Source organism: Chiloscyllium plagiosum, chromosome 1 (genome assembly GCF_004010195.1).
Source record: "Chiloscyllium plagiosum isolate BGI_BamShark_2017 chromosome 1, ASM401019v2, whole genome shotgun sequence".
NCBI classification, from domain to species: Eukaryota; Metazoa; Chordata; class Chondrichthyes; order Orectolobiformes; family Hemiscylliidae; genus Chiloscyllium; species Chiloscyllium plagiosum.
Genome location: NC_057710.1, coordinates 134,432,818 through 134,446,416, shown reverse-complemented (window position 1 = coordinate 134,446,416; position 13,599 = coordinate 134,432,818). Strand labels below are relative to the sequence as shown.

General features: G+C 39.9%; 1 protein-coding gene across 2 annotated transcripts in view; it reads left to right on the top strand.

Annotated features, from left to right (window-relative positions):
- The window catches only part of fam241a (family with sequence similarity 241 member A), a 38,506-nt gene extending 36,274 nt beyond the window's left edge, over nt 1-2,232 (top strand). Inside the window, exon 2 of one of the 2 annotated variants that reach the window (XM_043697650.1) lies at nt 1,444-2,232. In XM_043697650.1, the coding sequence (XP_043553585.1) occupies nt 1,444-1,680 (237 nt within the window). In that variant the 3' untranslated portion in view covers nt 1,681-2,232. The remainder of the gene's footprint in view (nt 1-1,443) is intronic. The other variant, XM_043697659.1, reaches the window with a different exon arrangement.
- The last annotated feature ends 11,367 nt before the right edge of the window (nt 2,233-13,599 follow it).

The following is a 13,599-nucleotide window of genomic DNA, read 5'->3' as shown; positions in this document are numbered from 1 at the left end:
CCATCACCGCCCCTCCACCCTACCCCCACCCGTCTGACTCCGTCCGAGCCCTCCCGCTCCCCCCCTGTCCCCTCCCCCGCCGGGGCAACCGAACTGGACACCGATAGTAAAACTGCTGCTGCCTTTGTGGGGTAAGTCTCCAAATACAGCCCGCGCGAGCACACACACACTGAGCACGCACACAACTTTTTACTGCAACTTTCTGAAAGTTCCACCTCTGCCTCGCAGAGGACAATGTTAGAGAGAATACCTGGGGGAGGGGGGGAGTTTAGGATTCACCCCTATGTAGAACTCCAGGGAAAGTGAGGAGGGAGGGAGAGAGGGTGCAAGGTCAGTCATTTTGGAGATGGGCTTCCATCGATGTCCAGGACTGTTCTCAGCAGCATTTCGGTGAGCCGAGATAGTTTTTAATCATTAAATGAAAGACGCGATCAGGATTGAAACAGTTTTTTGATGTAACGTTTGCATGGGAACCTCGAGATCTCCTTCAAATAATCCAATATTCGGATAATCGAGGTTCCTCTGTATATCACTAGACAGAAATTGAAATGGACCAGTCACGTAAATACAATGGTTATAAGAGCAAGACAGAGCCTGCGAATCTTGCAGCAAGTAACCCACTTCCTGATCTCCCAAAGCCTGTTCACCACCTACAAGGAGAAAGTGAGGTCTGCAGATGCTGGAGATCAGAGCTGAAAATGTGTTGCTGGAAAAGGGCTTATGCCCGAAACGTCGATTCTCCTGTTCCCTGGATGCTGCCTGACCTGCTGCGCTTTTCCAGCAACACATTTTCAGCACCACCTACAAGGCACAAGTCAGGATTATGATGGAATGCTCCAAACATTTCTAGATGTGTGCAACTCGAACAACGTTCTAGAAGCTTGGCTCTATCCAGGATAATTGAGCCTGTTGATTGACATCACATCTGCAAGTCAAATAAGAATTTTCATTGAGATAATAAAAAAAAGTCTGAAACCATTATGGGAAAGTAAATCAAAGGATTTCATAATCCTCACTTTATTGCTTAAGTTGTGTAATCTGCTGTCCATTTCCATCTCATTTCCATCATTCTGCTGCAAATCCATCATCAAAATTATGAAGTTTGTTACTATATTGCTTTAACATAACTGTTTCCTTGAATATTTAATTAATCCAATCCTGGTATCATCTTTTAATGCTATCATTTCTTCTCTTTCCCACACATTGGAATGTTGATAAGTTGGCAAGAGAATACTAGATTTCTTGCACATTCTGCCCCAGTGTAGACTTTTTTTCAATATTTCACTTTGTTGCAGATATTGAATCATTAAGATCAGATGCTCCCCAAAAAGTATCTATGGAATAATTTAATAGCCTAACAGAACAGTTTCATAAATGCATATGTATAATTAAATAATATGCAGTTTAAATAGAATTTCAGGTGTTTGTATATTTTCTCTCCAGCAGATTCCAGTGGATGAGGAAGAAAGTGCCATTGATGACTGCAAAAAAATGGGGACACTCTTTGGGGAAATCAACAAATGCCTGCTCAGTATTGGCTTTTCACGGATGCATTTTGGGTCCCGTGTTGTTGAGCCAGTTGTAATGATTTTCTTTTGGGTCATGCTGGGTTTCCTTGGTTTACAAGCTTTAACATTGGTGGGAGCTCTCTGCCTTATTATTATTTTCATCCAGGAATAAAAAGTGTAAAAAAAAGTCTATGAAATTCTTTTTTCTACTTTGTGAATGTTATGTAATTATGTTAAAAATTTGTATTAATATTGTATATATTTATAAATATATACATATAAAATGCACAAGAAAATATACAACTTTTTAAGTATTGCAATATATAATCTTTTTAAGCATTTTTAATCTCCTTTGCAAAAATTGTACTGTATATATGCAATATTTACAAGGCTTTGGCTGAAATATAGTATTTTTATTGAATATTTTCATCTTTGGGGCAAAATACTAATGTCTCAAAGATCTTTCGTTCAGAAAAGCTCAGGGCATGAAGTATGAGAAATATTTGTTGTGTTCTTTGAGGTTCTTGTTAATTATTGTAAAGTTATTTTTACTCCATGTTTGAAGGAAAATGTTTGCACAAGTATCAGATTTATCTTTTCATTTCCAAAAATAGGTGAAGTGAAATATTGTTTGAAATGTATTTTTCTCCTCATGCAAGTTTTGATTTTATCAATACTCCAAAATCTGCTTTGCCAAAATAAAACATTTTGTAAATGAGAAAAGAAAATCCATCTGTTGTACACTGTGATTTATTTTCCTTCAATCTTTCCTCTTCCCGTGAACTTTATTGCCAGCATTGAAAGAAAGGGAGAAATTTGCACAGGTAAGGGGTCAAGCCCGTAAGGAAATAATGATTTAATAAAAATATAAATATGGTTGTTTGTTTTAAAATTTGAGAATTTAGAAAACATTTTAACAAAGTAACAGTTTCAACCAATTAGCCTATCTATTGACAGTATTCATAGAACATAGAACTGTACACAGTAGGAACAGGCCGTTCAGCACCACAATGTTGCACCGAACATGACGCCAAGTTAAACTTCTGCCTGCCCCTTATTCATCTCCCTCCATTCCTTGCATATTCATCTGAGTATCTAAAAGTCCCTCAAATGCCCCAGTCATGTCTGCCTCCTCTTCATGCATTTCTTGAATTCCATTTGCTGACCAGAACCCCTCTTAATTCCAGTACAGGGTTCTTTATTCAATACCCGTGCCAGTAATCTATTCGAAATTTCTGACGACCTCTCATTTTAAAGATAAAGTTCCTTCTGTGTTTCCTTTTATTTGTATCTGATTTGATAAATATGATCCATCAATGTGCATTTTGCTTCTAAAATATGTGTGTGTAATTTGAATTCAAAATGATCTAATTTCCTCCCTCAGAATAGCATACCCTTCAACATTTTCAATTAGTTTTGAAATCTTTTGTGGTAGATCTGTATTTCGGCAAGATAGATAAATTTACATCTGAAGGAACATCACAGAAGGTTCCTACTTGCAGAACGTTTTGCTTTCTTTCAATATCACTCTACCTAAAATAACTCGAAAGTTGTATAGCTTAAGAAAATTAAATTATAATTTGTGATCTCAACTACTTTGAGTTGTATTTCTTGATGTGTTCATGTTTCAGTCATAATAAGCAATGGACATATTTCAATTAGGCAACCTTGGCAACTGCCTGATCACCGTGTTCCACTTCTCCAGAAATCTACAGGATTTGGAAGGTTTTGCATTTTCCTTCAGTTGACACAAACTGCAGAAGATTTTGTTGAGCCTTTTTTTTTTAAAAAAAAATTTTAAAGTCTGTCAACTAAATCTTTCCTAGCCACTTTACATTTGTCCAGATTTCTCTGATCACTTCAGCATTTAACAGACCTACGTTGTTTGTAAAATTCGTTGGGCCATGACTTTGAATTAGAATTCGATGACCTCACGCTTACCAGATTGGCCAAAATTGCATAGAGTCATAGAGATGTACAGCACAGAAACAGACCTTTTGGTCCAACTTGTCCATGCCAACCAGATATCCTAACCCAACTAGTCCCACCTGCCAGCACCAGGCCCATATCTCTCTTAAACCCTTCCTATTCATATATCCATCCAGATGCCTTTTAAATGTTGCAACTGTACCAGCCTCCACCACTTCCTCTGGCAGCCCATTCCATACACGCACAACCCTGTGCATGAACAGGTTGCCACTTAGGTCTCTTTTATATCTCTTCCCCTCTCACCCTAAACCTATGCCCTTTAGGGAAATAGAGGGAAAATATCCTATCCATGCCCCTCATGATTTTATACATTTCTCAGCCTCCAACGCTCCAGAGAAACAGTGGCTCTATGGTTAGCACTGCTGCCTCACAGCACCAGGGCCTTGGGTTCAATTCCAGTCTCAGGTGACTGTGTGGAGTTTACACATTCTCCCCGTGTCTGTGTGGGTTTCCTCCGGGTGCTCCAGTTTCCTCCCACAGCCCAAAGATGTGAAGGTTAGGTGAATTGGCCATGCTAAATTGCCCATAGTGTTAGGTACATTGGTCAGAGGAAAGTGGGTCTGGGTGGGTTACTGTTCGGAGGGTTGGTGTGGACTGGTTGGGCTGGAGGGCCTGTTTCCACACTGTAGGTGATCTAATCTGAAAACAGCCCTTGCCTATTCAACCTCTCAAATCCTCCAACCATGGCAACATCTTCGTAGATCTTTTCTGAGCCCTTTTGAATTTAACAACATCTTCCTGATTGGGAGGAGATCATAATTGCACGTAATATTCCAAAAGTGCATAACCAATGTCCTGTACAGCCACAACATGACCCTTCTAACTCCTGTTCTCAATACTCTTCCACGTATGGAGTCAGCTATTACAAGGGGGCATAGCTTTAAATTAAGGGGGGGTAGGTATAGGACAGATGTTAGGGGTAGGTTCTTTACTCAGCGAGTCGTGAGTTCATGGAATGCCCTGCCAGTAGCAGTGGTGGACTCTCCCTCATTATGGGCATTTAAGCGGGCATTGGATAGGCATATGGAGGATAGTGGGCTAGTGTAGGTTAGGTGGGCTTGGATCGGCGCAACATCGAGGGCCAAAGGGCCTGTACTGCGCTGTATTGTTCTGTGTGTGCCCTAACCCCCTTCCCCAAATAATCACTCCAACATTGCCTGTACAGGGCAAAAGTGGAACCTGTCAAATGGTTGCAGTAAAACATGTGTGTGCACGCTATTTGGAGACTCACCCCGCAAAAGGCACTAGCAGCAGCAGCACTCTTGTTGGTGTCTTGTCCAGCTGCCTCAGAGTTGGAGGGCAGAGGGTGGGTGGGGGGGGCAATGTTGGACGGGGTTGGGGGCAGGTGGGGAGTTGAGGCCTCGTACACGGTGTGATGCTGCCTTATCTCCTGAACAGAGAGCAAACTTTACAGAAAACGCCGAATCCCATAGGAAAGGCATTGAATCAATTTACTGAATAATCAATTATCCGAATGAAATAGTGCCCACCCATCTTGTTCGGATAATCGAGGTTCCTCTGTATTTAACATTTTTAGTGCAATCCAGTGTGACTTCTGATGAAAAGTACTATTGGATTCTGTTAATTTTGTTTCTCTCAATTTGCCATGTTGATATTTTAACTCATGACCTCCAAGTTAGGTGTTCAATTCCAAAACCACTAGCTGTCCTCTACCCAGGTATTTTGTGGTCATTTTGTTTAATATTGTGGTTTCTTAGGAAATATATTATAAAAGATAATCTAGAGTTGTAAGGAACACAATATATTCCTTTAAATGCTTTGTAATTGCCTCAGCTAGGGCACCGTGTACCACTTTACAGTCAAGTCAAACCCAACTGTGGATCTACAGTACAACCTTAACTGTCACTGTGAAGTAGCTGCCTCTTTGCAGTGCTATCAGCTTACAGTTTAATGTAATTTCTATTTTTAATAGTTATCCTGTTCAGGATTCCTTCACTTTCATTCTTTCTGCAACATTATTCTGACAAAATGAAAATTTCCCTTCAATGTTATTTTTAAAAATTTAAGTAAAACAAGTTTATTCAACTGATCCATCAGGCCAACAGCTTACTTTACACTCTTCCTCTAATCAGTCTATCTACCATTTATGTTCCCTTCTTTCCCCTGAAGGGATTTTAAAGGGAGAACCAGGATTATGAACAAATCCTTCAGTAAGGAAAGGTGTGCACGACCCAAATCCCTCCAAACCCTTCCTATTCATATATCCATCCATGCCTCTTAAATGCTGCAATTGTACCAGCCTCTACCACATCGTCTGGCAGCTCATTCCATACACGTACCACCCTCTGCGTGAAAGAGTTGCCCCTTAGCTCTCTTTTATATCTTTCCCCTCTCACCCTAAACCTGTGCCCTCTTGAAACAATTGTTGGAAAGACTTACCACACCTAAACTTTGTGTACATCATAAACTTGTCATGTTTATAAATTAGCCTGTTTGTGTATTGCCACTTCTTTCCCTTGGGATTTATGATTTAATAGTAAATTTGTTCATTTTGCATTTTTTTTTTAAAACATGCTTGTCGTATACATGTATCTGTCTGATTGCATGAACTGTAAATTGAAAGTGTAAAGAGGAGGCATCCTTAACTCAATTTGCTTGGTGGCTGCTCACCTCTGGCAAATCTGTTCTCATTAACCTGTTCTTTTGCAACAGAATTTTATAATTCTTATCTTTAAGTTTAAATCCCTTCAAGGCCTAACAAGTCCTTGCTGCTTTAGGCTAACACTGTAACTACCACAACTTTTCCTTAATATTCTTTGGCTATGGGTGTCTATGTATACTATTAGAGGTTGCTAGCTAATACGGGTCCTAATACGGGTTACTGTCCAGTTCATTGTATAAAAGAACACTCTTGTCATGCATCTTTCTGGTCTGATGTCTAATTCTCTCCAGTTCTGCTTCAGTGCAAGTAACATCATTTTGTACATTTGTCTCCTCTTTCTCGATTTGTTTAGTTTGTGAGATTTTAGTTTACACTATTTCATCACGTTATTACTGGATAAAGCAGATCCCAGACTGAAATCAGGCTTGATAGATCATGCTTGATTGTGCTGAGAAAGAGTCGCTGAATCTGAAATGTTAACTTTGATTCCACTTCACAGATGCTGCCAGACCTTTTTCAGTAACTGCTGTTTTTGTTTTAAAGATCACATTTTGTCTTCAACAAGGTAGTCTCTCTGAAATATATGCCAACACTGCTTTTAGCACTAAAAATGTTTATTTACAAGAAACAATTTTAAAAAATAACAAATATTTTTAGATTAGATTCCCTACAGCATGGAAACAGGCCCTTTGGCTCAACTAGTCCACACTGACACTGTAAAGAGTAACCCACCCAGACCCACCTATTTTTACCCCAACTAACACACCTATCACTATGGGCAATTTGGCATGGCCAATTCACCTGACTTAAACATCTTTGGATTGTGGGAGGAAACCAGAGCACCCAGAGGAAACCCATGCAGACACAAGGAGAATGTGCAAACTCCACATAGACAGTTGCCCGAACCCAGGTCCCTGGTGCTGTGAGGCAGCAGTGCTAACCACTGAGCCACCATGCCGCCCCATAAAATATCCCAAGCTATTAAACGAACACAGCTTTGAAACACATCCCAAAACACTCTTTACTCAGACCAGAGAAGAAATAATTTCTCTAAAATATCAATCAGTTTAATTTAACAGTATTTTCAACTCCCAATCTAAAATCTAATAGCCTTTTCTGAGAGCTTTCGTAAACCTGAGCTTAAATGTTCTCAGTTGCAAATAACCTCTTCAGGGTTTTATTTAAATACTTCTGGTCTGGAGATGTTATTAACCTCCTTGTTGTGAGGCAATATTATTTTCTTCCCCCTTTCTCTGGAGGATTGCTTTATACCTCTGCCTTCTCACGAGAAACTCTGAGGAACTGCCTGAAACTGATACAAAAACAATCTATGATTTCAAGCCAAGAGTGCTCCCCTGAGTTTAATAAAGCCAAGTCCACAAATTTTTAACAAAAGCTCTGATGCATAACTGTTGACCTGATTAGATACAAACTCTCTCAATTTACACATAAAACCCATTGGTTCTCACAGCTACTTCTCTATAAAGTTGTTTAAAAGAAATCACCAGATACAGAAGCATACAATATAATCTTAAGACACATAGAAAATCCTATATGTCACTAATTCAAAATGCCAAACTTAAATATAAATGATATTGAAATATGTATAGATCAGACTCACTATGTCACAAGCAAGAGTACTAACACTAAGTCATCACATGTTGGTATGCCTACTGTCAAAATAAATCTTCCAAAATAAATGTTGGAAGAAAATACCACACATTTCAACGTGTTAAATTTTAACATGTTAAACGTGTACTTCAGCCCACAAATATAATAATGGCAAAATTTGATTAATGTTCTCAGTGACCAGAAAAATTGATTGAGGCCTTTTGAACAGATTTGTACCAATTGGCACCATGTTGTATGGGGTGGAGATTTAAAGGACAAATTGATTAGAAATCGCAGTTTATGTAAGAGTTGAGAAATTGTCAGGAGGATCATATATTAGAATAGACAAAATAAAATGCTACTCAGGCAGAAATCAGTGCCCAAAATTGGGCTTTTCTATGAGGAAACACTGATGATGTGCTCCTGGTGTGCTATGGCAGAAATCATGGGCACTTCAAGGTGATTGTATGAAGAAGTAGGTCCATGTGCAGCTACTGGTTAACCATATTTTGGAACTGGAACAGCGGGCCACCGCAGTGCTGAGATTATCATGGTCAGCATATTTAGTGAAGTGGTCACACCACAGGTAAAAGTACAAAGGAGATAGGTAATCAGCAGGCAAAGTTAAGGAAGACAGACGGTGCAGGAGACCCCTTGTAGCCATCCCCATTCTAACAGATATACATTTTTGGACTCCAGGATAGTATGATGCATCTTTGGTGCCAGGGTGAAGGATGATTCAGTGCAACTGCAGAATATTCTGACGGAGGGGGGGTGAACAGCCAGTGGTCATGGTATGCATCAATGCAATAAGAATCTTTTTCGTGGCTGCTGAAAAGCCTGTCTATTCCCCTTTCTAATGAATCCCCATTCACAATAGCCCTACAATTTTCCTTCCCCTCATGCAGCAGATCTATCTGTGGTGCCATGGACCCAGTTCCTACTGCTATTCCTTGAGAAGCCATCTTCTCTGCAGCTCCTGCACTACAGTGCAGTTAGCTAATAGCTGCAGTTGGAGACATCCCCTGCACACATGGTCACCAGAAACATTGGCTTCCCACATAGAGTATGGATGTGAGCTCTGATGCCATGACTTCCCATTAAGTTAAGTTCATTAGTTATTCCCTTTAAAGAATACTGATTATGTTAAGGACCTTTCTCCTACTCCAAATAGTCCCGCTGGAATCCAAACGTCTTGCCTAATTTTGTTTAAGCTCATGGACTGTAGCAATTTAATTCATAGAAGAAATAGAAATGGCAGCATTCATCTGACCTACTCTGGATGTTTCCCAGATTAGAGCTACATAAATAAGCACCATACCAGCACTACCTCATCCCCTTCCACCAATTCTATCTGGCCGAGTTCACCTCTGTCCATTCTCACTGATTAGATTCCCTACAGTGTGGAAACAGGCCCTTCACCCCAGCAAGTCCACAATGACCCTCCAAAGAGTAACCCACCCAGGCCCATTTCCCTCTGACTAATGCACCTAACACTATGGGCAATTTAGCATGGCCAATTCACCTGATCTGCACATTTTAGATTAGATTACTTAGTGTGGAAACAGGCCCTTCGGCCCAACAAGTCCGCACCGACCCTCCGAAGAACAACCCACCCAGACCCATTCCCCTACATTTACCTCTTCACCTAACACTACGGGAAATTTAGCATGGCTAATTCACCTAACCTGCACATCTTTGGACTGTGGGAAGAAACCAGAGCAAACTCCACACAGACAGTTGCCCAAGACTTGAATTGAACCTGCGTCCTTGGCGCTGTGAAGTAGCAGTGCTAATCACTGAGCCACCATGCTGCCCCATTGCTTTGTACTGAGTTCACTGCTTCCTCTTGTGCTGTTTTATGCCAAGTTTACGCCTGCAGTTCACTGCCTTATATTAGGTTCGCCGCTCTCCTCACATTCTATTTTATATTCTCTGCATACTAATGAATCAAAACACTTTACTATTATGTAAACATGGCTTGATCTCATTTACTGTTAATACAGTACTCCAGATTAACAATGATGAGAAGGAGCCGGTGTTGAACTGAGGTGGACAAAGTTAAAAATTACACAACATCAGGTTTTAGTCCAAACAGGTTTATTTGGAAGCACTAGCTTTTGGAGCACTGCTCCTTCAGCAGGTGGTTATGGAGCAAGAGCAAAAGACACAGAATTTATAGTAAATGTTATGAAGGTGTAAGGCATACTGTACTTTTAAGAAAGTTAAAAGCTAGCAGAACTACCTGGCAGCACTAAGTGTTCTGAATAAGGTAACAATGTAACATTTGGTCAAACAGTGAGATTAGCTGGGTTTCCTAGAGACTATAAAACAAAGTCAAATTTAGCCAATCAGTTTAAGTTATACCCCAAACTACCAGTCTCCAATCAATTTTGAATTTAGTATATTGATAATATTAAAAACCAATGAAACAATCTGATGTATTGGGGTATAAGACCGGGACAAATTGAACAGTTGGAGGAGAACTGCCAAGCTACCAGCATGTACAGACTGCCTGAAAAATAGTTCTCTTAAAGGTACCTTTATCAATATGTGACCTGTGAAACAGAATTTCCCAAGAAGAAGAAGACAGAGGAGGATATATAGGGAAGATTTGACAGCTGCCTCGTTTTCAAATTTGAATTTTGGTAAATCTTAATCGGGGATTTATCGGACTAGTACTCTAGAAAGAAAGTAAAAGATAGAGGAAGGAGTTGTAAATAGTTATTAGTTAATTATTCTCTGTTATACTGTATGAAATAAAGTTGTTAATTTTTACTTTAAATAGTTCTTGGCCTCTCAAACTTTCACATGTTGCTGCATGGGATAAATCTTTTCTATGTTGCTGGTTTAAATTAACACAAGAGATTACATTGTCATGCAAGGAAATGATGTATTGAACACACCTAGATTGCTGTTAAGTCTTTCATCTTTTAGAATGTGTTGCAGGTTTTGGTTTATTAATATGTAAATCCCAGAACTTCTCTTAAGTCACATTCTCAAGATAACTTCAGGTTTTATAAAAAAAGGTGACATCTCATGCCAGATACATTCTATTTTGTTCAAAAAGCAGAGAATCTGCAGGCAGTCAATCCATGTAATATTTTATAAATTCCTACTTGAGAAATGGAACCAGTCTGACTCAAGCTTGGGATACAGACAGACTCTAACCTCACATCTATAACGCATTGTCTGAGCTGAGATGTCACTTTTTTTAATTATCTGTGTAGTTAGGTTGTTCAATGTTTTGGCTGGTGCACAAACTCTAATCTCAAAGCATTTTTTAAGATTAGATTAGATTAAATTACAGTGTGGAAACAGGCCCTTCGGCCCAACAAGTCCACACCGACCCGCCGAAGCGCAACCCACCCATACCCCTACGTTTACCCCTTACCTAACACTAGGGGCAATTTAGCATAGCCAATTCACCTGACCCTGCACATCTTTGGACTGTGGGAGGAAACCGGAGCACCCGGAGGAAACCCACGCAGACACGGGGAGAATGTGCAAACTCCACACGGTCAGTCACCTGAGGCGGGAATTGAACCCAGGTCTCTGGCGCTGTGAGGCAGCAGTGCTAACCACTGTGCCACCATGCCGCCCTAACTTTCAGTTTCTAACTGAAAGAAGCTAAAAATTCTGGTGTAGTGGAAAATTAGTTCTTAGTCCAGGCTTTTAAGAAATAGACAGTGGTTTCAGTTTGTTACATAAATAGAAACTGGTTGAAATCAAAGGACAAGGCTATGAAATGGTATCCACAGTGAAGCTCAGTGCAAGCAGGCCATGGAGAGTTGTCTATGGGGAAGGTTAAAGAAGGGAGCATGAAGGTTGCTTCTGGAATTTGAGAAAAGTACAGTTACTCCTCCAGCTGCTTCAGTTTTTCTTGATTTGATTTGATTTGATTTGACATTGTCATATATACCCAAGTGCAGTGAAAAGTTTTATTTTGCCTGCATTCAACAGATCATAAAATACAAAGACGCAAAGGTCATAGGATGATTGAACAGGGTGAACAGAGTATACAAAGTTATAGCTGAAAATAAGGTGTACAATAGCATGATCAACATTAGATTTGAAATTTGAAAGGTTCATTCAGAAGTCTAATAACTGCAGGGAAGAAACTGTTCTTGAACCTGTTGGTACATGTATTTAAGCTTTTGTATCTTCTGCCCAGCGGAAGCAGTTGGAAGAGATTATAACCGCAGAGGGAGAGGTCTTTGACGATGTTAGCTGCCTTTCCGTAGCCCACAATAAGTGTAGATGGAATCATTGGATGGAAGGTTGGCTTACATGATGGTCTGGGCTGTATTCACAACTTTCTGTCATTCCTAATGGTCCTGTGCAGATTAGTTGCAGTACCAAGGCGTGATGCATCCAGATAGAATGTTTTCTGAAGGGTAATTGCGAGGTGCTGCATTTTAGAGAAGCAAATTACACACTTAATGGTAAGGTCCTGAGGAGTGTTGCTGAACAAATAGACCTTGGGGTGCATAGTCCCTTGGTTCATAGTTCCTTGAAAGTTGCAGATAGACAGGATAGCGAAGAAGGTGTTGGTATGCTTTCCTTTATTGGTCAGAGCATTGAGTGTAGGAGTAGGATGGGTATACGAATAGGAAGGGTTTAGAGGGATAGGGACCAAGTGCTGGCAAATGAGACTAGATTGGTTAAGATATCTGGTCAGCATGGATACGTTGGACCAAAGGGTCTGTTTTTGTGCTGTGCATCTCTATGAACCTAAGTGTGATCACCTAAAATCTGTCATTTTTTTTCAGTGAAACTGTATGGTCTTGGTATGCTGGTTGGTTAGAAGCAGGGCCAGAAGTGAAACTGTAGGTAAATTCCAAGTGAAGCAAGGTACTAGAACTCTCCCTGAGGAATATAAAGTTTTGAAGCACTTTGTGCCTGAACATGCTGCCATATACTTTAAGTGATAAGTCTGGTGTATCTACAAAATCTATCTTCATTACATATGATTACATATGATCCTTTAAAGGATCATAATAGTTTAGATTAACTGCAATTTGCCTGTTACTTTATGCTGATTTTGGTTTGACTATTAAATTTATATAAAGTGAAATCTTTTATGTTGGGTTTTTCATTGCAATTGTTTAATAAGTTCAATTCTTTCAATTTGTGGTCCCATTGGGATTGTAAAAAAAAAACAACAGCTGCACTTCAACAATCACTTTGTGTGAAGTGCTCTCTTTTTCCAGTACCCCTGTCCCACATATCCCAACCGTATGTCAATTTCATATTCAAAATCTATGCTCCTTTGAGATTCCTGCAGGAATATTTAGTAGAATTAAGATCAATTTGCTGGATTTGAATCGTAATTGCAGGGGGCTGTTCCATTTTTATTCTCTCTCCTGAATTGGTTGGTTGGCAACCTAATTCTTGCAGTACCCTGTTTCTTTGTATTTTTCAAACAAAAACTGGTGTCATAAAAGAATAAGTCTTTTTTGCGGCCACTTCACATGACGCAATTTCTGTTTCAATTCAACAATAATGTTCTTATTTAATACTCCCATCACTGGGGATGCTTGCATTCCATTAGAGTATAAGTTTCGCATTTATATTGCTCTTTTTACTATCTTAGAACTTCCCAAAGCAATTTTAGTCAGTTATGTACTTTTGATGTGTAGCCGCTGTTGTAAATGCAGAAAACCTAGCAGCTAATGTTGGCTGCCAGCAAGATCTTTGAGGAGAAAGTGAGGTCTGCAGATGCTGGAGATCAGAGCTGAAAATGTGTTGCTGGAAAAGCGCAGCAGGTCAGGCAGCATCCAGGGAACAGGAGAATCGACGTTTCGGGCATAAGCCCTTCTTCAGGAATGAGGAAAGTTTGTCCAGCAGGCTAAGATAAAAGGTAGG